The sequence below is a fragment of the Lucilia cuprina genome, chromosome 2 (assembly GCF_022045245.1).
Source record: "Lucilia cuprina isolate Lc7/37 chromosome 2, ASM2204524v1, whole genome shotgun sequence".
In the NCBI taxonomy this organism is placed as follows: domain Eukaryota; kingdom Metazoa; phylum Arthropoda; class Insecta; order Diptera; family Calliphoridae; genus Lucilia; species Lucilia cuprina.
The window spans coordinates 33,563,157-33,589,397 of record NC_060950.1 but is presented as its reverse complement, the minus strand read 5'-3'; the positions used below and the strand labels follow the sequence as shown (position 1 = coordinate 33,589,397).

General features: G+C 30.8%; 2 protein-coding genes across 4 annotated transcripts in view; one reads left to right on the top strand and one right to left on the bottom strand.

The window, feature by feature from the left end:
- Positions 1–26,241, top strand: part of LOC111691225 — a 519,435-nt gene that overhangs the window by 292,829 nt on the left and 200,365 nt on the right. For 2 of the 3 annotated variants that reach the window (XM_046956730.1, XM_046956727.1), the window contains exon 2: positions 16,522–16,671. The gene's annotated coding sequence lies outside the window, so the exon portion shown is untranslated. The remainder of the gene's footprint in view (positions 1–16,521; positions 16,672–26,241) is intronic. The other variant, XM_046956729.1, reaches the window with a different exon arrangement.
- On the bottom strand, positions 19,153–23,001 carry LOC124421472. Its single transcript, XM_046956732.1, has 2 exons — positions 21,737–23,001; positions 19,153–21,677 (listed from the first exon to the last, which is right to left on the bottom strand). Exon 1 carries the CDS (start codon positions 22,696–22,698, stop codon positions 21,892–21,894), a length of 807 nt encoding a protein of 268 aa, XP_046812688.1. The 5' UTR covers positions 22,699–23,001; the 3' UTR covers positions 19,153–21,677; positions 21,737–21,891.

Sequence of the window (26,241 nt, the reverse complement as noted above, 5' to 3'; positions counted from 1 at the left end):
AACATTTCTGTTTACAAAAGTAATATCTGTACCAAATTTCGTTAAACCATTCATCTGATATAAAAATGGCGATACCAAAATATTTTTAATAGTAAACGTATTTTACTTATATCTTAAACATTATATGGATAAACGTGTAAAATCCTACCATTTAATGGTTATTTGATAGTTTAAATGGTTCTTAATAATATAATATGTTTACACAATTATCATTATTTATTCGTTGTAAAAATAATAATTTTTCAGAGAATCATTCTCAAATTTATAATTGTCATAAACATATAAATGTTTTCAGTAACTAATATATTGATGAAGACCAATAAAAATAACAATTGTTTGGTTATGACAACAAAATATTGTTACAACAAACATAGAATAGTTGTCCTAACATTTTCACCCTGCGTGTGGAAAGGGTCTTTTTAGTAATTTTTCGTTCTACAAAAGGTGCTAGAGGATTAGAGGACTGTTATATATACATTATTCCGATAAAGCTTTTCAGCAAAATTTCATTTTTGTACCACACTCAAAATCATCCTAGTTGTATTTTATGAAGATTTACAAAAAAATTTATATTTGGTAGATAAACCTTTGGTCATATAAATGGCGTTTAAATCGACATAGAAGGATTATATTTTACACAAGTGTATTAGGGCATAATCTTCAGTAAAAACCCTTACGTTTATACATAAATATACATAAATATATATAAATATATATAAATACCTTCCTTCATAGCACAAAGTTATTTTGAGAATATTGATTTCCAATAACAAATTAATATAAAATACAGTATTTAACATATTTTTATAAAAATCTGTATTTTTACCTTTTTTAGAAGAAGAGAACATTAAAACAAAATTTTTTATCATCTGTCGACAATACCTTTTCTCTTAAGAATATTTTTCTTAATCCCTCTGAGTTTTTAAAGCTAATGGAATTTAATGCTTATCTAATTATAATTGTACAATAGTGTGGTTCGTTTTCCCTAAACAATCTCTTAATTTATTGCGCATTTTATTTTCAATTGTAGTTATATTTTTTCCATTTTAATTATAAAGAAAAAGCAAACAAAACATCTGTCAGACATATTTGTTATAATTGAAAACGTGTCAACATGTTGTTAAATTATTGTGAAATACCTTCGTAAAAACATGTCTTGGAGGTTATCACATGTCTGAGGTAAATATATTAATTTGAATCAAAACTGATTATTTTTAAGATATGTTGAGAATATTTTATTAATGTATGCATCTTCGGCAGATTTGAAATAAGTACTTAAGAGTTTTATTAAAAGCCTATAATTTTCTTATTTAAATTTACTTTTTATCAATGATTTAAAAATCAAATATTAGTAACATATTAAATATCTTTTAAAAATTTCTGTAAATTTTAATATTATTTAAGTTTTAATCCTACACCATTTGCTATAAAATTAAATAAAATTTAAATTGTTGCAAAATGTATTTTGAATATGAACATCATAGCATATCAATATTAACATAATAAAAAATCTAACAATTATTATAGAACATTTTCACAAGCACATAAAATTATATTTGTTATTTGGCTTGTGGTTTGTGTTCTTCTTTTCATTATATTCTGTTCAATAAATTTTTACCATAAGTTTTAATGATATTGCAATTTTAAATTCAACATTATTTTTATATTTCAGCAAATGTAAAAAAGATTTTATTAGTTTTGCAAGCAGATATTTTTATTCAGTACCCAAATAATATTAAATGAATCTATATTCAAAAAGTGACATTTCATTAAATTTTAGTTTTTGGCAGAACACAAAATTGACTTGCCACTTTTCGAATATAGAATCTCGATATATAAATATAGAAAATTATATTTTAATGTTCTTATAAATAAATATTTATTAAAGGTTTATAGTACAAATTTTGTATGAGAATTTATTTTATAAACCTTTTATAATTGTTTATGAATTAGGCAGTAAATGTATTATACAAATTGATTTTTGTTTGTTTTTAAAGTATATATCAGTATTCTTATGGCGTATACATATATGGGTCCCTCCACCAGTAAGCTTCTTTTATACCCTCCACCACCATCAGTGGTGATAGAGGATATATATAAGTTTGTCATTCAGTGTGCAACACCAAGAAATATTCATCTGAGACCAAAAAAAGTATATATATTCTGGGTCTTTATCAAATTCTGAGTCAATTTGGCTTTGTCCGTCTGTCTGTCTAAATCACGCTCGCGTTTAAACTAAACAAAAGAGGCCAAATTCACCGAATGTATTCACTATTATCCTAAGCAGTTTAGTATTGAAAATGAGCAAAATCGGTTCACACCGGGAAAAGTTGTGAATACAAATTTAAAACAACCTCGAAAGAAATAAGAACTTTTTACACATTCGGATGTAATTTTCTCGAAAACTATTCAAGACACCTCCCTGAAAATCACCATACATATGTTTCTACTTAATCTCTGCCAAAAAATTGCCAGAGTCGGTCCAGAATATACCTCATATACCTCCCACACAAATGTACATATTTATGGAAAATAGGTTTTTTGTTGATACCTTCCGTCACAATGTCGACATCTTCACAAAATTTTACAAAATAAAATTTTATGCCAATAAAATTCATTCAGAAAAAAAATTTCTGGATCGGTGCATAATTGGACACAGCTCCCATACAATGTCCCCTCCCAAAAAATCACTTCAACGCACATAATTTATTACCAAATTAAGATATTCATATAAAATTTGGCACATGTATTGCTCTCACATAAAAAAATATTACTGTGAAATTTTTTTTCGGATCGATTTATAATTGGACATAGCTCCGATACAAGGTCTCCTCCCGAAAATCACTAAATCGTACATATCACTTAAACGTACATATCTCATTACCAAATATTTATATCCATACATTTAGCAAAAATATTACTCTTATATACAAAAAGTACACTATAACATTGTTTTACTATCGGGCCATATTTGGTCATAGCTTTCATACTAGGTCGCTAAGCGCTATAAAAATATAAAGAAAATGGCGTTTGTAATGTTCAATAAATCTTCGGATTTTTCTATTAAAGTCATAAGAAATCTTATTTCTACAAATATTTGAACAATTAGAAAAGTATTGGATGGTATTTAAGATTTGGTTCAGCCGAATATAGCACTCTAACTTATTATTAAAATCCATTTAACTATCTAGTGTTATGTGTTCGTAATGAGGTTACTAACATTTATGCATGTGAAGAACTAATTTTGATTAGGTCCAGATTTATATTGATTTTCGGTTGTGGACCTCGTACGGATTCCATGACTTATTATGGAAAGGTCATGCATATGCCAGAACAATTAGGAGAATGCTTTGTGCATTTGCAAACGTATTCCTGTTGAGCATTTTTCAGACTTAAATATTTATAATGAACACAGAACTTACTCATGTCGAATTTTATCGAATTATTATTATGTAACCTTTAATAGCCTAGCGGTATCACTAGGAAGCAACCAATAAAAATTATTTTTTTGGTTTCAATTGACCTGTCTAGGCTTAAGATTATGCGATTACCTCAAAAAATTTTTTAAATCGACAATATTTTTAACAGAAATTTGAAGTGATTTTTCTTTTTTAGTAAGTGAGATTTTTAGAAATTCAAAATTTATCATATATCAGATTAAATTAATCGATATTATTCGGATCGACATTTCGAAACGTCGGCGTATAATATCTGTTGCATTGCCAAATAGCTATATTCACCTAGGTCACATAAAACACCTACCAAAATTTATAATATAAGGCAAACCACACTGAAAAAATCCAAATTATTCATCGCGAATAAAAGTTCAATATAGAAAATATGTAATTTTATTACGAAACTCAGGTAATAACTATATATGCACAAAGTTCTAGAACCAAAGATGCTTAGAAATGAAAGTTGATTTTCAAAAATACACACAGATTTTATCTGGAAAACTTTGATTTATATTTTGTGTTTAAGTATTTTTCGGAAATGGACCTTATATGGGAGTTGTAATCAATGATCGACAGAATAGAAAAAATTTCGCTTAATGTGCATAATCTATGATCAACTAACCCTATCCGGAAAAAATGTTTTTGTGTCGAATTTAATCCGAATAACTTAATTTACCAATGAGAAATGTGCGTTTAAGTGATTTTCGGAATATGACCTTATATGGAAGCTATGACTAATAATGGTAAATTTGGAGAATTATTAATATAAACATAAAAAATATATAGAAGTCGAATTTTATTCAGATAAATTAATAATTCAATGAAATATGTGCGTTTAAGTGATTTTCGGAAGTGGACCTTATATGGAAGCTATGAGCAATTGTAGACCGATACAAATTTTCTTTGGTATTATAATTTCTTTTTGTTTTACATTTACGTGTACTAAGTTTTATATTTATACTGATAACGATAAACTAATTTCTGGAAATATGTACCTTTTTATGGGGGCTATGAAAAATTTTGGATCACAAGGAACTAGAATATATATACTTTGTTGGGCCTTAGATGAATATTTCATGGGTTAGGTTGAACTACACTAACATAGGTATATATTTATAGTGCGTATGTGTTCATCATCTAAATTTAATTCATATTCAATTGCTTACAACTACATTGTTAAATATCTAAAAAACAAACAGTTAATACTCCAATGCAATTATTCTAACATACCATTAAATACTAAAACATTTGTACACATTTACCTCACATCGAATATTTTTGCATATTATTGAAGTCTTGTACATATAGCACATGTGTAAATATTCTTTATAGTTATTTGTTTTATATAGGTTTTACTTATGGCTTCACAACTATATTTGTTTGAATATGTTCACCTTAATACAGTGTTGGTCAAAATAATATGGATTAAATTTTGTTGTCCATTTTAAAGGTTATTAATGTATCTAGTACAAATTTGTTCGTGTGGCAAAAATTTTCTTGTTAACTTTACGTATGTATATGCAAAATGCAAAAAGGCGTAAAAACCAAAAATCGACTTTTGGATTGAAAATTGTCTTTTACATCAAAATACATGTTGTTGCAAATTTTTAAAACTCTCTGTCAAAATTTCCAATTTTATTGACACAAAATTCAAAAGAGAGTAACAATATATTAGTCATTTCTGCAAGTCGAAAAAAGCAACATAATAGCAACGTATGGCGGTATAGTCATTTTCCAACGGGTTCATTAATGTTTGGATATAAATATTGTAAAAAAATCATTTTTTATAGCAACAATAGTTTTAGTTTTTTTTAGTTTCTGTAAATTTTTTAAAAGTATTGTTACGCCCTTTTGCATTTCAGGTGACGATATTAAAGTATGTACAATGTACAAATATATACATATTTGAACATTATGTTAATTTTAAACGAAAGCTTGCCACATAATCAAAACAAAAGAATTGTCGACCACTATTTAAGGAAAAGGAATGTAATTCAAACATGATTTTTCCTAAAGGTTTATCTATCATCTTATTATACTCCTTCCCAGAAAAGGACTTCTTTGTAGCATTATACTAAATAACTTATTGTTATCCTGCTGTGTACATAGAAATAATATGCGACGAAAATAAAAACATTCAAATAGAGAAGCATTTGATGATATGGTCACGTACACGAAAATTTTTTCTTTATACAAACACGTTAAATACTAAACCAATATTGATAAAAACATTGGAAAGGAATAAAAAAGATTAAAGAAGAAATCAAGCATAATCAACAAACACATGGGTTAAATCTCTTCGCAAATAACACCCTGTAACAAAAAAAGCTTTCACACATAGAAAAGTACAAAATACTCATGTTAAATTAGAGTCCATTTATATCAATTCTATATTTAATTCTCGTATGTCCTTATTAACGGACTTCAAAATTTAAACGACACAGAAATATTTAAAATATTTATATGTATTTTTTAATATTTATGTATATGTATAAGTATTATATAATGATGAGCTTCTTGTTATATTAACTTTAAGACAATTTTTTTATATAAGTTTTAAATTCCATCTTTTGAAAACGTATGTCCTTTAAAGATTAAGGACCTTTAACAGGGATTTTGAAAACCTGTAGGAAAATATTTGTAGGGCAAAATATTGTCCTATCCTTATGAATGTTGGTAGGGGGAGTTAAGTCTACTTTTATATTATTTATGTAGAATGACACTTTTATTAGTGTTTGTAAGTGAATTTTGACATTTAAGTCATTTTCTGAAGGGGAGTTTGTATGGGGGCTAGGGTGAAATGAAGCCCGATCATTACAAAAATAGGTAGTGTCATTTAAAGTTCTATGAAACTAAGTTTTCTCGACTTTTGTTGACATAATAAATCATTTAAATTAATTATAAGCCCAAAGGCCCTACTTGGAGAGTATGGGTGCTAGTCAAAGCAATTATCTTGAAAATTGCGGCCTGTACTTTGCGCACAAGGTTTACATAGGCATCCAGCCAACCGGCTAGCCACACGGACGGACATAGCTTAATCGACTCAGAAGATGATTCTAAGCCGATTAGTATACTTTAAGGTGGGTATAGGACGAATATTTTTGTATGTTACAAACATCAGCACAAAACCCAATATACCCTCCCCACTAAAGTGGTGTAGGGTATAAATATGTATATATTACTCAGTTGTTTTTTCCTTTTAGTAAAATATTATATATAAGCCAGGTTTTGGACCGATCTGCCCAAATAGGATGGTTATTTTACTCAAACATAAAACCAATTTTGTTTCTGTATGTGTGTAATAGTGTTTAGCGATCGATTCAATAAAATCTGCATAAAGAATAGTTGGATATAAAAGCAGATTCATGATTTATTCCTCTAAAAATGTATTATATTGTACAAGATACATACACATACATAAAGTTTCTGAGAAGCCTTTAAATCTTATAATAAATAGTTTTATGTTTTGTCCACTATTTTTTCCCAAGCATTCATATAAAAAGTTGCAATGACATTTGTTTTAATATTTCATATATTTTTATATTTTATACTTGTAAATTATACATGCTTCAAATGTGTTTAAAATTAAAACAGTTAAAATATCAAAAAAATAAACCATTTTGTAGAAAGATGAGCAAATAAGTACATAAGTATGTATGCATGCATGTATATGTACCCAGCATTTCGGTGGGACAGTCTCGAACTTCCTATTTAACCTACCATTTAGGGCAGGCGATAATCCAGCTCAGAAGTTTCTGGGGCGGGGGATTTAATTATTGTTATTTTACTTACTTTACTTTTTCCTTTTATTTTGTATGAACAACTTTCAGTTTAGCAGGGGATGAATTTCCCTTTCCCTCGTGGATCCGTGCTTGATTTGGGGTAACACTAGCAATCGATTTTCCAGGTGACTGGCTATTTTAATATGTGCTTGTCTTACGAGGATGTCAATCGTCACACCATAAATTTCGAAGAGACATTAATAACTTTAAGTTAGCTGTTTAAGTGTATCTCTGTCGCTTAAAACAGGGGACACTAAAGTGACACCCTCGTTTAAAATGGCGTAATAGGGGCAACCAGATGGTTAGACGTAAATGAAAATCACTGTTTTTTCGGATGCATTGGCTCTTTGTCGAACTGCTGGGCAATTACTTAATCTGTCATATGTTTACTAACTTTAAAAATTTATATATTTCAAAAAATTTTAGTTGTGTATAGACAAAGTGAATTAGTTATATTTCAAAGTAAAATCTTATGTCATCTTTTTGTCAATCTAATATACCCTTCACTATGATGTGATTAAAAACAGTCGGAAGGAATTTTTTTACAAAAAAATTAAAATCTATTAATCGTAAAATGAAGTGCTTCAAATATACCTCCTATTTTTTGATGGTGGGTATAAAAATTTCAAAAAAAAAACTATTATGTATTCTATCAGGATCTAATTTCATGTTTCCATGTTCAATATTGTAATATCGCCTTTATAAGTTAACATTTATACATAATTTAATGTTTCGAGGTAAAATATAACAGATAAATAAATACCTTTTGAAGAACGAAAAAGTTCAAAAGGCTTATTAAAAAGTTAAAGTTATTACAAATTCGTTGGACCAGATGTAATACTATAATTCACATACTATATAAAGAAATATATTTAGGTTTTATATTCCAAGAAAAATCGTTGTTAACTACAGTAATAAAGTTCTAGGTATTTCATAATTGTATTGTCATTAATTAACTAGTTTATGCACATGATATAAATTTAAATTAACAATTACTTTTAACTTATATATTGCGAGTAATAAAAGGCTAAAGAAAATTGCAATTATTGGGTATATGTCTTAAAATAACTTCATTCATTACAAATTTCACATATGTGCATATCTAGATAAATATTGATGCCAGATACGAATTTGGTACTTATCAGTCCTGTAGAAAATATACTTTAAACTCTGGGTTAAACATTTGTTGGCCTATGGTATTGACCAGATCCTTAGAGAAATGGACGATAGAGTAAAACTCGAATTGGGACTTCATATAATACATAGGCTCAAAAAAACTAACAGGGAGATTTCAGCTCTAATAAGACTTGTTAGAACTCTCCGATTACAACAGACTGTCGGACAGACATGGCTAAAGTTTTAGCACCTAATAAGTAACAAGAAATATACCTTTAAAATAATTAAATATGTATATAAACTTGGCAGCAATACTCAAAATTATTGCAACCATTGTTACGAATTAACTTTTGCCATTACACAATAATTGTTGGCTGGCAACCTTTATATGTACTTAAGAACAGAAATAATGCAATTGATTTAACCGTTTTCAGTAGAGTAAAATTCAATAATGCAAGTAAGTGACTGTTAAATGGTTGAAATGCAATTACTGTCATGCTTTTAATTACATTTCATTTAACAAAAGATGCAAACTGTATGTCGTATGTGAATAGGAAAATTTTCTGAGAATTAAAGTGAAAAAAGTTAAATACAAATGTAGTGAAAGATATGTACAGTAGAGTGGCTTCTATATAGTAGTTGCAAATTTGTGTCCTGGCATAAATTTTTGCTATGAAGAATGAAATGACAAAATTAATATTAAAAGTTTTTAAATTTTTTGTATATATTTTTTCTATATATTTACGACAATATCGGGATTTGAGAGATTTCAATGAGAAATATTTATATAGAATTAATTTATGTAATTAATTTAATTATTACATTAAAAAACTGTTGTAATTTTACCGAAACAGTGTTTTGAAATTCGACATTTTTTCTTTTCGATATATTTATACCCTTTATACTTTAGTGGGGAAGGTATAATATTGGTCTTATACTCACCTTTAAGTATATCAGAATCATTTTCTGAGTCGATTTAGCTATGTCTGTCCACCCGTCCATGTAAACTTTGTAATCAAACTACATGTCGCAATTTTGAAGATAATTCAATAAAATTTGGTACAAAATTTTTTATTATCTCAGGGAAAAAGTCTATTGATAATTATTAAGATCGGTCTATTACTGCACCTAGCCCTATAAAACTGAACCCCCGAATAGGGCTTGTAAACCTTATAATCAAACTACAGGTCGCAATTTCGCACATGATCTTCTATGGTATCGTAGACGAAGTCTATCGAAAATTGTTAATATCGGTCCATTATTTCACCTAGCCCCCATACAACTGAACCCGCCAAATAAGTCTTTTAAGTTCATAGTTATGTTTAATATACTCGTAACTCGACAAAAAGCTGCAAAACCAAGTTCCATACTAGCCTTGATGACCCTCATGAGCTTCATAATTACAGCCCCTATAAAAAGCCCCCTTCAAAGTTTGGCTTAAATGTCGACAATTTTTTTCAACAATAAATGGCTTAAGTATATCTGTGGCAAGTAAAATTCAACTTAAATGCTTAATTATGAAAAATAAAACACATTTTATTTTTGTAACAGGTGTAGGGTGTTATATGGTCGGCCTCGTGCAACTGTAATTTCTTACTTGTTTTAACTTTATTAACAACATTATTATACACTGACTTGCAAGGTTGGCAACCGTTATCGCTACAATACCTTTTCAGCTCATCTACCGTTACCGCTAAAATACTAATACCGAAATATGCCAAAATATCAATAACGAAATAAGGTCCCCTTCAGAAAATTACTTTAACTCTCATTACTGGCTTGATAATATGAGTATATTGAAAAAATTTAATACACATAAGTTTCATATGATCCAAAATTTTCCTACCTAATTTTAAGATGATCGGTCTATAATTGAAAAAAAAAATACTTAAACGATCATTACTGGCTTAAAAATACAGAACACACAAAAACGATGAAATTCGATATACATATTTTTTATACGAGCTAAAACCTCTCTACCAAATGTATTGAGGATCGGTCTATAAGAAAATTACTCTAACGATCTTTGCTGACTTAGAAATACGTGGACAGTTATGAAATTGTATATTGTAACGTAAATCTTCCTACCGATTTTCATGCGGAAAGTGTTGGGAAGTGATATTCGATGTAAAGATGTTTTGTATGAACAAAAGTATGGCAAGGATTTTCATGCACTAAAAAATTAAAAATATGCGCTTATAATATGAGAAAATATGCACCAAAAATGTGAAAAATATACACCAAAAATATTTCTTTGTGAATCAGATCTTAGGTTTTTGACCACAAATATAAAGGTTCCCAGCAAAAATAAAACGAAGTACTTCCAAAAGAATAACATTTATCATTACTTCAAAAGTAGCACTAAGTAAATTTTTTAACTCTGATGTGATGTTTATTGACGTACAAAGAAGCTTAAAGAATATTTTTTAATTAATTTAAGGTATATTTGTTCTTAATTAAACGAATATTATTTTGGAGTTAATTGATTAGTGCGTTTAATTTATTTAACTATGTTAATATTATTTGAGTAAAATTAGTTGTATTCTATAATTCAACAATTTCACTTCCTAATAACTTCTAACAAAAGAACATAACATTAATGTTGCACTTTGATAAGGATTCTGAATGACTTTGGCGTTTAATTGATTTTCTGGAACGAACCATATATGGGAGCTATGATCAATTGTAAACCGATCGGAAAAAATTTTGTGTGTTAAATTAGGTAAAGAGTTATGGGTGTTTAAGTGATTTTTCTGGATCGATCGGAAAAAATTAATAATATTATAGTAATATTTGTTGCAAATTTTGTATAAATATTTTAATCAGGTAATGAGTTATAGGCGTTTGAGTGATTTGCGGGAGGTGAGTGGGAGCTTAGACCAATTGTGGTCAATCGAAAAAAATATTTTACAGTATTGTTTCTGTATACAGAGATAATATTTCTTGCGAATTTTGTGTAATTATCTTAATCAGGTAATAAGTTATGTGCGTTTAAGTGCTTTTTGGAGGTACATAGAACTTTAATTTATAAAGGAAGTTATTAACAATAAACACATTTTTCGGGAATATGTACATTTGTATGAGAGGTATATGAAATTGTGAACCGATTTTTCTAATTTTTCAAAATTCATCAATTTATCTGCAGTAGTTTTTGTAAAAAGTATAAATAAATATGTGAAAAATCGCCATTTTTCGAGGTTGTTTTAAGTTTTTACTCATAATTCTAAAACTGTTTAACTGATCTTAGTGATTTTCAATACCAAACTGCTTAGGATAATGAATATTTTGATTGAATTTTATAGAGTTCCATTGCATTTTAACGTGAGCGTGTTTTATACAGACTGACTGACACATCTAGATCGACTCAGAATTTCGTAAGGATCAATAATATATGTATATACTTTGTTGGGTCTTAGATGAATATTTCTCAGTGATACAAGCGGAATGACAAACTTATATATACCCTCTATCACCACTGATAGTGGTGGAGAGTATAATAATATTACCAAACAATTTTGGTATATAATTCATACGATTTGTGGTTTCAAAAGAACAGATTTTGATATAAAAATGCTGAAATAAAAGCTAATACACATAATAAATTTTGATAAAATAAATCCTGTTGTAGTTTGTATACGTACATAGTTTTAACCACAATAAAATGTTAATCCCTTTAATATTTGTATAATCTGCAAAATAGTAGTTTAAATCTATTTCAAATCAATTTGAAATACAAACCGCCCAAACATTCCATTTTTTTTTTTTTTGTAAAGGTGTCATCAAATATATAAAACAATGTCAACGTTTTCGCAATAAATTAACTAAAAAATGCCATGTAAAATACTTTCACAATTGGCACAATATCAACAAAAATTCCAAAAAAATAAAATAACAAACAAAATAAACATAGAAACGTGCGTATAATGTGGAGGAAAAAAAATCTAGATATTTGTTTCACACAGAATATTGAAAGTGACAATTGGCATATTTTTCAATGAGGCTCAAAAACAAAACAACACCATCTACTGCCGGCGACAAAACCAACAGCGTAAAAAATATTTATAAAAAGTTTTTTTTTTAAATTTAAGAAAAACAAAATTTGTTAAAATGTTTTCAATGGCTATTTACATAAATATAATAAAAGAATCGTTAAAACAGGAAAAAAAATAACTGTAAGAAAACAAAAATAACAATAATAACAGATAAAGTATGAGAAAATAGTCTAAAAACAGGAAATGTACTTAAAGTAAACAACTTGAAGGACATCAGACGGGTATAAGTGATATTGTATACATACTTATCTAAGTATTTGTATACAAATTATTATTTTATTCTTGTCTTTTTTGAGTGGCTATAACAAAGTTTTTTGTTCTTTATTGTTATATTATTACAAATATACATATTTAAGTTAGCTTTGCCCAATTTTCTATAATTTGGAATAATTTTGGTATAATTTTGAGTGAAAACAAAAACATGTAAGAGTGATATATTCGGCTGAGTCGAATCTTAAATACCCTTCATCTGATACTAATTTTGTATACATGGGAATCAAGTTAACATTTATTATCTATTGTTTGCTGATTTTAATGACATTATATTTCATATTTTTAATGAAAATTATATTAGAATGTGTAAAGAGTTATTTTTTCGGATTTTTTTTTAATTTTGTTCCATAACTCTGTTAGTTTCAATAACAAACAATTTGAGAAAATGAAGAACACCACTGATGGTGGTGGAGGGTATTAAAATGAAAATTGAAGTTGATACGAGGGATTCGCCATGTCATGGATCATTACAAATTAATACAAGTAAGAGTGTTATATTCGGCCATGCCGAATCTTATATACCCACCATGAAATCATTCATGTTTATGTAGAATTTTAATGATGTACTCACATTTTTGGGTCAGTAATAAGTCCTAAAGTCATTTTCAGAAGGGGACCTTGGTAAGGTCTATTATAAATCCTTTTTCATTAAATTTATGAAAATGATTTTATTTTCTATAAAACTTTTTATGTCGAATTTTATTGCTTTATATATATGTTATGAGCAGATATGAGCATAAATTTAAGTTCTCATTAAACATGTTTGTGTTGAATTTCACCGCTATTGATACATCTCTTAGAGATAAAGTTATTTTCTGAAGGGGGCATTATAATAGGGATAGGAGAAAACGTGAACCGATATTCTTACTTTCAATAAGGATCGATCCTTATAAAATTTGATAGGGAGATTTTGGCTCGCACGAAACTTGTGTATGTAGAATTTTGTAGTAATGAGCGTTGAATTCGTTGTCTAAAGGGCACCTTATTAGGGGGTTAGATAATAATGGACTCATCCTCATAAAATTTAAGAAAATGATTTTAGTTCCCATAAAACTTTTATATGTCTTAAGGTAGATATGAGCATAAAAGTCGTTTTCTGAAAGGGACCTTATAGGTGGGATATGGTCAATTATGGATAGGGTCAATTATCCTTATAAAATTCTACAAAGAGATTTATGAGACCATAAGACATGTTTGTGCCGAATTTCACCGCTATTGATGCTTCTCTTAGCCAGTTATGAGCGACAAAGTCATTTTCTGAAGGGGACTTTATATGGGGGGTAGGGTCAATTTTGAACCGATCCTTATAAAATTCTACGAAAAGATTTATGTCCCTATAAAACATGTTTGTGCCGAATTTCACTGCTATTGATGCTTCTCTTAGCCAGTTATGGGCGATAAAGTCATTTTCTGAAGGGGACTTTATATGGGGGGTAGGGTCAGTTATGGACCGATCCTTATAAGATTCTACGAAGAGATTTATGTCACCATAAAACTTGTTTGTGCCGAATTACACCGCTATTGATGCTTCTGTTAGTGAGTTGTGAGCGATAAAGTCATTTTCTGAAGGGTTCTTTGTATGGGGGGTAGGGTCAATTATGGACCGATCCTTATGAAATTCTACGAGAAGATTTATGTTCCTATAAAACATGTCTGCTATTGATGCTTCTCTTAGCCAGTTATTGGCAATAAAGTCATTTTCTGAAGGGGACTTTATATGGTGGGTAGGGTCAATTATGGACCGATCCATATAAAATTCTTTGAAAAGATTTATGTCCCTATAAAACATGTTTATGCCAAATTACACCGCTATTGATGCTTCTGTTAGTCAGTTGTGAACGATAAAGTCATTTTCTGAAGGGTACTTTGTATGGGGGGTAGGGTCAATTATGGACCGATCCTTATGAAATTCTATGAAAAGATTTATGTCCCCATAAAACATGTTTGTGCCGAATTACAGCGCTATTGATGCTTTTGTTAGTCAGTTATTGGCGATAATGCCATTTTCTAAAGGGGGCCTTATATGGGGGCTAGGCGAAATCGTGGACCGATATTGCCCATTTTCAATACCAAACAAACTACATCAATTATAAGTATCTGTGCAAAATTTCAGCTCTCTAGCTACTTCCGTTTGGACTCTATCGTGTTTTCAACAGACAGACAGACGGACGGACATGGCTAGATCGTCTTAGAATCTAAAAAGGACCCAGAATATATATACTTTTATGGGTCTTAGACGAATATTTCAATGTGTTACAAACGGAATGACAAAAACAATATACCCCCCATCTTTTTTGATGGTGGGTATAAGAATTATTACAATGTTCCTAAATAAACTAATTAACCTTAAAAGAGGATATTTTTAACTCAAGTTCATTATTCACAAATCTGCCGGAGTCTGGTCCATACAACAAAAAAAAAAAAAATAACAGCCAAATATTTTCGACATATTACAAAATAATTTTGATTTCATAGTAGTGCAACAAATTTAATATAGTTGTGCACCAACTCTAAAAAATATTTTCAATTTACGAGTAATTGAATTTTCTATACCAATACCCATAAATCTGTAACAATTTGTATTGCTTGAACAATAAACATGCCCCCAAAAATAACCGTCTTTCAGGCTTCACAACAATATTAATGTTTGTTTGTAAGTTGGTGATAATTAAAAAATTTAATGAAATTTTTTAATCATTCCAAAATGATAGCTATAAAAATATATTTATGTACATTTATCCATTTGAAAGTAAATCTATTTTCTAAGGTGATCCAATAAAAAGTTGAGTTTATATATTACTTAAGTACATTGTTAAATATACTAGTACAATGTAAACTTTTGTTATAAACTAAATATGTATAAAACATTATTCTATGTTCAGCGATTTGTAATAAACATTATTTAAAATAACAATACTGATGTAAAATTGTTACTTTAACTCTTAGTGAATCATTACTTTCGTTAAGTTTATTTTTTTAAATTTAAATATATTATAACAAATTATTTATATAGTTGTTAATTAATGATAATTATTTTAAAGGATAAGTTAAATGCAATTTATGTACTAACAAGTATGAATGTATAGTCGGGCGTAGCCGACCATATGATACCCTACACCAGTCAGTATGTATGTTAAAAATGGGGATTATTTAAAAAAATAAAGCATTTGGTTTGTTTTCTTTTACTTTATTTCGGAATATTTTTACTTTTTTTTTTTGGTAAAAAAAGAGATTTTTTTTAAGAGGGCCCAAAGGGGAGTAGGGAAAAATATGGCCCTATCCTTAAAAATGTTGGTAGGGGGAGTTAAGTCTTCTTCAATATTATTTATGTAGAATTTAAAAGTGTTATTAGTGTTTGTAAGTGAATTTTGACCTTTAAGTCATTTCCTGAAGGGGAGTTTGTATGGGGGATAGGGTCAAATGAAGCCCGATCATTACAAAAATCGGTAGTGTCATTTAAAGTTCTATAAAACTAAGTTTTGTCGACTTTTGTTAACATAATAGATCATTTAAGTTAATTATAAGCCAAAAGGTCCTATTGGGGGCTAGTCGAAATAATGGACCGATTTTAACCATTTTCAATATATAGGACGAATATTTTTGTATGTTACAAACATCAGCACAAACCCAATATACCCTCCCCACTAAAGTGGTGTATAAAAACACAAAAACGTTGTTTGTCTTAAACAATTTAATACTAACGATATATGCGTTTCAAGACTATAAGATCAGGTTTCATGTTTATATATTTTATATATTTTTGCATTTTTTATTTTAAAATTAATAACAAAAATTAAAATTTCTTACAATGTATTTAATTTAATTACATTTTTATATTTTTAGCACCCAACATTTTCGATTTGTAATGCATTATTTACAAATAGCAAAACGTACGTATTAGCTTTATTAATACGTTAATTCAATATTAAGTATAAGTACGTACGGTGACATCCTACACAGCTATAATAAACGCATTATTGGGTACACAATAAGGTGAGTTTAACATCAAATAGAGTTATTTAAATATCATCCAATTATTTTTTGTGTAAGAGATAGCGCATAGTTGCCAAAATTAGGCCGATTTTAAATATTATTACTCATTGGTGTTTAGTCCAAATTAGTAAGGAAACTTGTTTTGCAACAGAAAATTATTTATAGAGATAGAGGTTGATGCAATTTTTGGAATGAATGGAGAGTTTTGAATTCGGAATTTTTTTCTCTAGGCTAGTACTATTGAATAGTAGATTATTCATGCTTTATAAGAACCTAAATCATTCTGACAAATTTTGTATCGATCGGTCCACATCCAAACTCTTACATAAAGTCCATTTCAAAAAGATATTAAAAACCATCAAAACTGTGAACTTATTTTTCTGATTTTCAATAGGAAATTTCTTGAAAACATAACTTCAATAATGATTCAGAATAACGAAGAAATATTATTATAAGCAAATTACAAATGGAATGCCAATCTCATATACATATCTATATCATTCCCATGAAGTGGAGTTTATACAAATTTCTATATTTGTAACATTTGCATATATTAAAAAATTTATACATTTGAATTCTTTTTTTACTATAGAAAATAAATATTTTGTTTAACATAAAAATAAATATGTTCATACCAAATTGTGAATGGTACAAATATAAGTACACATATCATTTAAAACAGTTGCTGGCAGTAGTTAAAAATTGACAAAAAAAATATAAAAAAATATTTTATTACAAATAATATTTATATTTTCATATAAAAGCATAAAGTAAATGTTTGTTTACTTTAAACGATCCGAAATTAAAATTGTTTTTCTATATAAATACACAGAGAAAACAGATTCGTTGTGATAACCGAATTTGTTTCCAATCGAATTTAGTCGGTTCTCACAACTATACCTTTATTCGATTGTAATTAATGTAAAATTCGGTTACTTTTATTGAATATATGGAGTACACAACTATTTTTGAGTATTATTCGGTAATCAGGATTGAAATTATTGGTATTTACAACTGAAATTATTATTAATTAAAACCCAATTTGTGGATTATGTGTATTTTTAAAATATATTTTATTTTATTTAAAATATTTACAATAAAATATGAATCTGTATAAACTTACAAAACGTATATATATTAAGTATTTGATGATTGATGAAAATTTGATGTTTATGTGCCGGGGATTTTGTTCTTCATCCTGTCTAACATGTCCAAAAGAGTACTACCTTTTCGCAGCTATAAAATTAAGAAAACTAATAGAAAATAACACAAAATAGATTAGGAGATATAAAACATATTTAACATTACCTTTTATATCCGATTTTCTGTATTTATATATCCTCAAATGTAATTTTTCTTTTTATTAAATATAAATTCATTTTATTATACCCACCATCAAAAAAGATGGGGGGTATATTGTTTTTGTCATTCCGTTTGTAACAAATTGAAGTATTCGTCTAAGACCCATAAAAGTATATATATTCTGGGTCCTTATTAGATTCTAAGACGATCTAGCCATGTCCGTCCGTCTGTCCGTCTGTCCGTCTGTCTGTCTGTTGAAAACACGATAGAGTCCAAAAAGTAGCTAGCGAGCTGAAATTTTGCACAGTTACTTATAGTTGACTCAGTTCGTTTGGTATTGAAACTGGGCAATATCGGTCCACGATTTCGCCTAGCCCCCATATAAGGCCCCCCTTAGAAAATGACATTATCGCCCACAACTTACTAACAAAAGCATCAATAGCGGTATAATTCGTCGCTAACATGTTTTATGGGGACATAAATCTTTTCGTAGAATTTTATAAGGATCGGTCAATAATTGACCCTACCCCCATATAAAGTCCCCTTCAGAAAATGACTTTATCGCTCTGTCTGCCTATTACCCAGTGTCCTGTTATTACTGCTATCAGCCTCGATATGTCCCGCCTACTTCGATTTATAAGGTGTCTTGTGCGTTTCTCATTGAAGGAGGGCCACAATAACTTGGCCCCTTTACATGTGTCTAGGTTATTCCATCTGTTTTCAGCTTTTTGAAGAAAGAATCTGAGGATATTGCTCTTGATATAACTTAACGGAGTTGCTACTGGAACGGCGTCGGAGATATCAAGAGCAGATCCCGTTCTTGCAAGCTCATCTGCCTGTTCATTACCGTAGTAGTCCCTATGCGCAGGGACCCAAACAAGGGTAATGTCAGACAGCCGACCCAGCATTGACAGATCCTTCTTGCATTGTCTGACTAATAAGGAAGTAGTAGTATAAGAGTTTAGTGAGAGAAGTGCCGCTTGACTATCGACAAAGATTCCTATGTTGCCGCGAATATTGAGGTCATGTAACACCCTACAGGCTGACATTATCGCAAAAATTTCAGCCTGAAAGACACTACAGTTGTTGGGAAGACGATGGGATATACTTACCCCAGCTTCTTCACAAAAGACACCAGACAAACCAACGCCGCAGTTCATTTTAGAACCATCTGTAAAGATTCTGGTGGTATATTCGCTCGGTAGATTACCTCTACACCACTCGCTCCTGGAAGGAACTCTGACTTTGAAGACTCTATCAAAGTCCGTGTGTGGGGTAATATAGTCGGATGGTTGGTTCAAGATTGGAGGTAGCAAGCTTAAAATCTTAGCGTGTCCATATGTTCTTGATATCCAACTTCCGGATGAGTTAAGTCTTACTGCGCTACAAGCAGATATGGTCATTATGTGCAGATCTATGGGTAGGATATGCAATATAGTGTTCAGAGCTTCTGAAGGACTAGTTCTTATGGCACCTGTTATCCCAATGCATGCTGATCTCTGAACTTTGTATAGTTGATCCACAACAAACTTCTTCTTAGTTGAAGTCCACCATACAAGAGATCCGTATGTAAGAATAGGACGTACTATGGCTGTGTACATCCATTTAACTATGTTGGGACTAAGTCCCCATTTCATTCCAAACATCTTACGACAGGTATAGTAGGCGACCGTTGCCTTCTTGACTCTGTGCTGGATGTTGAGTTTCCATGATAATTTGGAGTCTAGAATAGTTCCTAGATATTTGGCATTGTTTGATAAGGGGATTTCGCGGTTTTTTAACCGTGGCAGGTTGAAGCTTGGAATCTTGGTCTTTGTTGTGAATAGTACCAGTTCTGTCTTACTTGGATTTACTCCTAGACCACTGTCTGTGGCCCAATTACTGAGTAGCACCAGAGCACCAGACATAATATCGCTAATCACGTCTGGGAACATTCCTGATACCAGTATCACAACGTCGTCCGCATAGGCAACGACCTTTATCCCTCTGTTGTCCAGTTCCTTAAGAATCGTATTAACAACGATAAGCCAAAGTAGTGGAGAGATTACACCGCCCTGAGGTGTGCCTCGTTCAACTCGTTTGGACTTAACGCTGTTACCAAGACTTGCAGTAATAATTCTAGATTTCAACATAGTTACCAACCAGTTGCTGATATATTCTTCAACATCCAGATTAGCGAGAGCTTGTTGAATTGCAGAAGTATTTACGTTATTGAAGGCACCTTCTATGTCTAAGAAGGCTCCCATAGTGTATTGTTTGAATTCGAGGGATCTTTCTATAACTCTTACAACCTCATGTAGAGCTGTCTCAGTAGATCGTCCTTTAAGGTAGGCATGTTGACTGGTTGAAAGCCGTGATGAGCTCTCTAGCCGTTGCCTAATATGTGAGTCGATGAGTCTTTCCAGCGTTTTGAGTTGAAAAGATGAAAGACTAATTGGACGAAAGTCCTTCGCATTTTCATGACTCCTTTTGCCAGCTTTGGGAATAAAAACGACCTTAACCTTTCTCCAGTTTACCGGAACATGGTTGAGAGAGAGGCTGAGCGTGTATATTCTATGAAGCCAGGGGATGATATATTCTTTTGCACTTTGTAACATCTTTGGCAAAATGCCATCAGGCCCTGGTGATTTGAAAGGGGAAAAACTATCAATCGCCCATGAGATTCTATCATAAGAGATGATATTTTCATTGATTCCCGTTAGAGTCCTACTGTCAGTGAAGATTTCCTTGACAGCATCTTTGCAGCCAGGGAAGTGAGTATTCAGTAGGATGTCAAGAGATTCTGCCGAGGATTCTGACCAAGTGTCGTCCTTCCTCTTAATATAGGTTGGATTAGATTGGCCTTTAGCAAGAATTTTGCTAAGTCTAGCAGAATCCTTTGTGTTATCTATAGATTCGCAGAAACTTCTCCATGAGGTTCTTTTTGCGAGTGCTATAGCTTTCTTATAAACTTTTAGTTTGTCGCGGTATGGCTGCCACGATTTATTGTTGTAGCATGTGTTAAAGGCCCTACGTGTTTCCTTACGTAGCTTAGATAGTTCCGAATTCCACCATGGAGGGAAGCTTTTCTTTGCCTTTGTGATTGGACAGGAGACTTCGAAAGCCTTACCTAAGACTTTGCTAAAGTGTTCTTCTATCTTTTCAAGCCCAGTGATTGAATCATCAACCACTGGAGTTTTCTTGAGCTTATGTCTAAGGATCCCTTTATATTTGAACCAATCGGTTCTTCTTGGGTTCCTATAGACCATTTTTTCCGTCGAGTTTTGTAATATAATATCGAAGAGGATCCAATTGTGATCTGAAAAAGATTTTTCATTGGATACCCTCCACCTATCAACTGATATTTTAGATCTGTCGCTAATGAGTGTAATGTCCAGTACTTCCTCCCACCCATTATAATTATCCGTACTTGGAAAAATGAAAGTAGGTTTGTTGCCAGAGTTACATATGTTTAGGTTGTTAGTATTAATGAAATTGAAGATTGACTCACCCCTTTCATTAGTTTCGCTGCTACCCCAGATTGTATGCCTTGCATTGGCATCACAGCCTAGGATTATGTCGTCAGATGTCTCAATTACGGCCAGGAGATCGCTCACTTCGTCTGGTGGTGCTGTCTTCTCGTGTGCCATATAGCTTGAGGCAATCATGAAGCTTCTGTTGTGCGGTAGCTCGACCTTTGCGACTGTTAGGTCTTCTGAGCTAAGCTGTGTACAAAGAAAAATGTTAATCGATTTTTTAGCAATTAGACATGATCGTGGCCTACCATTACTTCTTGCATATAGTATGTTGTATGTAGATGCTGGGAACCCTTTAACTTCTGAGTCCGTGACCCAGGGTTCTTGAACCAGGCAAATGTCCAGGTTTTCCTCGGCTAGGAGAACCCGTAGATTGTCTGAAGCACACTTTGAGTGCTTCAGATTAATTTGCACTATCTTTAGTGCCATTGTCAGGTTTAATAGGTGGCTCGGAGAGTTTCATGCCAGTGAGCAGAGAGTTGGCAGCTTCCATCTCATCCGTCTCTTCACTCCCCGATTTTGTCGGCCGGAACACCTTTACTTTGGCGCCCCTCACCCCAAAGAACAGCCTAAAGCCCACCTTCTCCAGCTCAACGGAGCCAGCTTCTGTGATGGCGAGAATTAGACATGTGTGCCCTTCGCCTTGTTCTGTGCGGATGATAGCCCAGTCATTCATGTGTATGTTGGGATTCTGCCGTTTGAGGCATTCCAACATCTTGGGTGCTTCGGCGCTCATCTTTGGTAACCAAACTCTTGCACGAGGTCTCATTGGAATTTCCTCAGCAGGGATTAGTTTAAGGCTTAAACCTACCCATGCATCTCTAATCTTAGTGATGCATTTGTTGAGGAACCCCTTTGAGAATTCGTCCAGGCATTTGATCACCCTGTATCCCCGGTGAATCTCACTGGAGTCAAAACGGGGTACCTTGTCGTCTTTGTTAGTGAGCAAGTGTTCCATAACGAGCTCAGTTAATTTAGACTCAATGGTACCCCATTCTGTTACTACAGGGTTGATGGCCCCATCTTTTTCAGTAACCAGAGCCATTAGGAGGTGGTCCTTCACCACTTCGTTAAATGGTCTTCTGGCAGTTGTCGTGATGGCTACAGGTCCCGGAGTGGTTTTGCCTTCTATTACCTTCCTCCTTTTTGGCGATTTACCATCCTCAACCTGTGAGCGGTTTCGCTTGGACCTTTCGGTTTCAGCAGCCATTTTGGATGTGCTGGGTGCGGTCTCCAAAAACTTTTGGTACTCATCCACCACAGCTTGATATTTGACGCGATCATCTTCATCGCGTTCATGAGGTGTACCATTAGCAGCATTCTTGGCAATCTTGTCGAGAATGAAAACAGCCTTGGTATATCTAGCTTTGAGGATGTCTTTCTGACTTTTCCTTTTTGGCCTTTTTTTCCTCGAATTGTCGCCAGCCTTGGCGTCGGATTGAGGAGTATTTGTCGGGCTTTTTGAGGGTAGGAGAGTGCTATGTCTTTCATTCCCACTACCTGAAGGACTCACTACCGTTCATCGCTCATTACTACAAAATTCTACATAAACAAGTTTCGTGCGAGCCAAAATCTCCCTATCAATTTTTATAAGGATCGATCCTTATAATCCTTATCTCCCATATAAAGCAATAAAATTCGACATAAAAAAGTTTTATAGGAACTAAAATCATTTTCTTGAATTTAATGAGAATGGGTCCATAATTGAACCTATCAAGGTCCCCTTCTGAAAATGATTTTAAGACTTATTACTGACTCAAAAATGTGAGTACATCAGTAAAATTCTACATAAACATGAATGATTTGATGGTGGGTATATAAGATTCGGCATGGCCGAATATAACACTCTTACTTGTTTTATTTATTTTTATGTACGTCATCTAAAATTACCAACTTATAGGTTGTGAACATCGAAATTGGTTCCTTTAATCATCATTTAATTTTAAATAATTGTTTCCATTAATAATTGGTTGCAGTGACCAATATTTTTTACTCTCTACTATTTTTCAGTTGCAACCACTAATATTTGATGTTCTGACGTTTCAATTCTAAATAAAAATCGGCTTCTTTTACAGAATTCACAAAAATAATTAATAACCGATACAATTCAGTTCAAATTACTGATATGGAAATTGTTAACACCACAATTCGTTTATAATTATGGTTTTTTAGTACTGAATATAGAAAATTAGTTAATTTTTAATAACAGCGATAGAATTTTAATTAATTTAACTAAATATTTATCATGGTAACCGATTTCCAGTCGATCTTTTTTCTGTGTGTAACAAATTTTTAGCTTTTGTCTTGTACATTAATGAAATTATTAAAAACATTTCTAAAACATTGCACAGTGGGGTCTCCCTGAAAAAAAATTTTCAAAACAAAATTTTCCAAAATTTTATTTAAGAAATATTTTTATTACATTTATAAATATCCTAATTACTTTCGCGAAAGACTAAATTTAATACATCTTCTGGAAGATTTCTGGATTTTTTTAGGGAAAGTTCTTTTTACAGTTATAAAGGGATCCGAATTAATTAATAAAAAATTTAAAATATCTTTCATATTTTGTATTCGGCTGCATTTACGGGAATTCTGTTCTCGGTTTTTTAATAGTTTCTTCGTAGCTTCTTGAACTAATTCCGACATATCTGCTACGCTTAATTTTGAATTTTGTACAACTTTGCTGCTGTGAATTAAAATTTTATGTAAAGTTGTTGACATCTAAAACCGGTTATATTTTTCTACAAACAATTTTGCGGTTTTCGTACAAAAGTTTTTAAATTCCTCAATTTTGAGTTTATGTTTTCCGGAAAGAACAGCCAATATTATATAAATATTTTTAATAGTGTCGACGTCTAATTTGGTAATTCGTGCAATAATAATTTTGAAAAAAATCTTCGAGCTGTGTTGCCATTGTTATAGTTTCCAGCCCTAGGTTTGGGTTTGTCTATATGAAGACTAAACTCTTTTTTAAATTTCTTATGTATTCTATTTTTATTGGCCTCCAAACTAACTTTACACTCTCCTTTTGCCAGTCGTTTTTTGCAGTAAGTCTATATGCTAAATGCAATAAACATTCTTAACATTTGATCCACGCATGTAGAATAGAGAGTCCATATTATTAATATTTGTCACTAAAAATCGCTAACATGATAATATGTGGTTTACATACCGGTGTACTAGTCTTTAAAAACTTTTAAAGTGATACCAAACCCTCATGAAAGTTACTCTTCTCATCACGGATTTTTCCGTACAAATAGATTCCGTCTAATAATTTTGCAAAACTTATTTACAGGAATGTAAGAAAAATAATCTATCAATCAATAGCAAGTTCAGCCATTATTTTACTACTAGTTTCTACTATTTTACTTATTACTTAAATCAATTCATTTCGCATTCAATACTTAGATTTTAAATAGTGTGGAGTGTTAGAAAAGAGAGCGTAAATGCCGCAGAGGAAATTAAATGATTTGATGGTTCTTAAATGATTAGACGTAGCAGAATATTATAAGTATTTCTTTGCGTATATGTAATATTTTTATAACAATTAGTTATAATACAACAATTAATACTTCATTTCGATATCAACATTAAATTTTACACAACATTTAACAAAACCTAATATTTCTTCTTCTCTTCACACTTGAAATTCCTGAAATTTTTAAAAATAAATAACACTTCATAATGCACTACTTAAAATCCGAAGGAATGAAAACAAAACACTTGAAAGTAAATATATATTTTCTTTTAACATTTTTAGAATTTACTTTAGCAAATGAAATCTTTTTTACGAAAAGCATTACAAATTGAATATAATAATTGATAAAGTGTAACAATACTCCTACATACAATAACAGCAGCACCAGTAAATTTTTCGAAAAATAAAAATCAATATCACTTTGATGAAATTGCTTTTAAATTGAATTTTTTTCACACCCTCAATTTCAGTGTAAAGCTATGTTTGGTTTATTTTTATTGTTAACCTACCAACAATTGGTGTTAAGAACAAAAGATTTTTTTCGTTCTATTTTTGGTAATACTTAAGTACTACTAAGCTACATTATACAGCTAAGAAAACTGAAAAGAAGTATCTTAAATAAATTACTTTCCATAAAGATATCGATTTATTTAATATAACTTAACTAAATTTTTACTGTTAAAAGGCAGAAAGTTTTTTATGATTTTACTTCTGGCAGCAATTCTTTTATTATTTTATTTCATATTATTACGAAAATTTTATTAAAATTTACATTATCTAAAATGAGAGATAAATATATTTGCTTAGTCATAATAATTTTTATTACAAAGGAAGGAAGTATATAGAAAAGAAAATATATTGTCCAACAGCTAATAAAAAGTAGCGGCAAATATTACTTTAAAAAAATCTTAACGACATTTATCCTAAAGGACAGACTTTTAAGAAAATAATAATAAGGATGACGCGTATTCAATACTAATGAGCTGCAGAAAAGATTTTGATAAATTTACACACTTAAAAGACTTAGATGTTTTCTTCTTTGTATTGTTTACTAACTTTAATATATTTAAGCGACAGCTTCCAAAATTTCAACTAAAGTAATATGTTAAGTTCATTTTTTTGAGAAAACTGTTTTAATTTTATATTGTTTGTATATAAAAGATCATAAATCGGTCGTGTTTTACTTACGCTCCTCATATTTGGTAGAAAAACTGTTTTTGGAAAAAAGTTTCTTAACTTAAAACTTAACAAGGATACAGCAGAAATCCTCCA

Coding starts and splice junctions, on each gene's coding strand:
- LOC124421472 (XM_046956732.1), bottom strand. CDS start 22,698: ATGGCTGCTGAAACCGAAAGGTCCAAGCGAAACCGCTCACAGGTTGAG.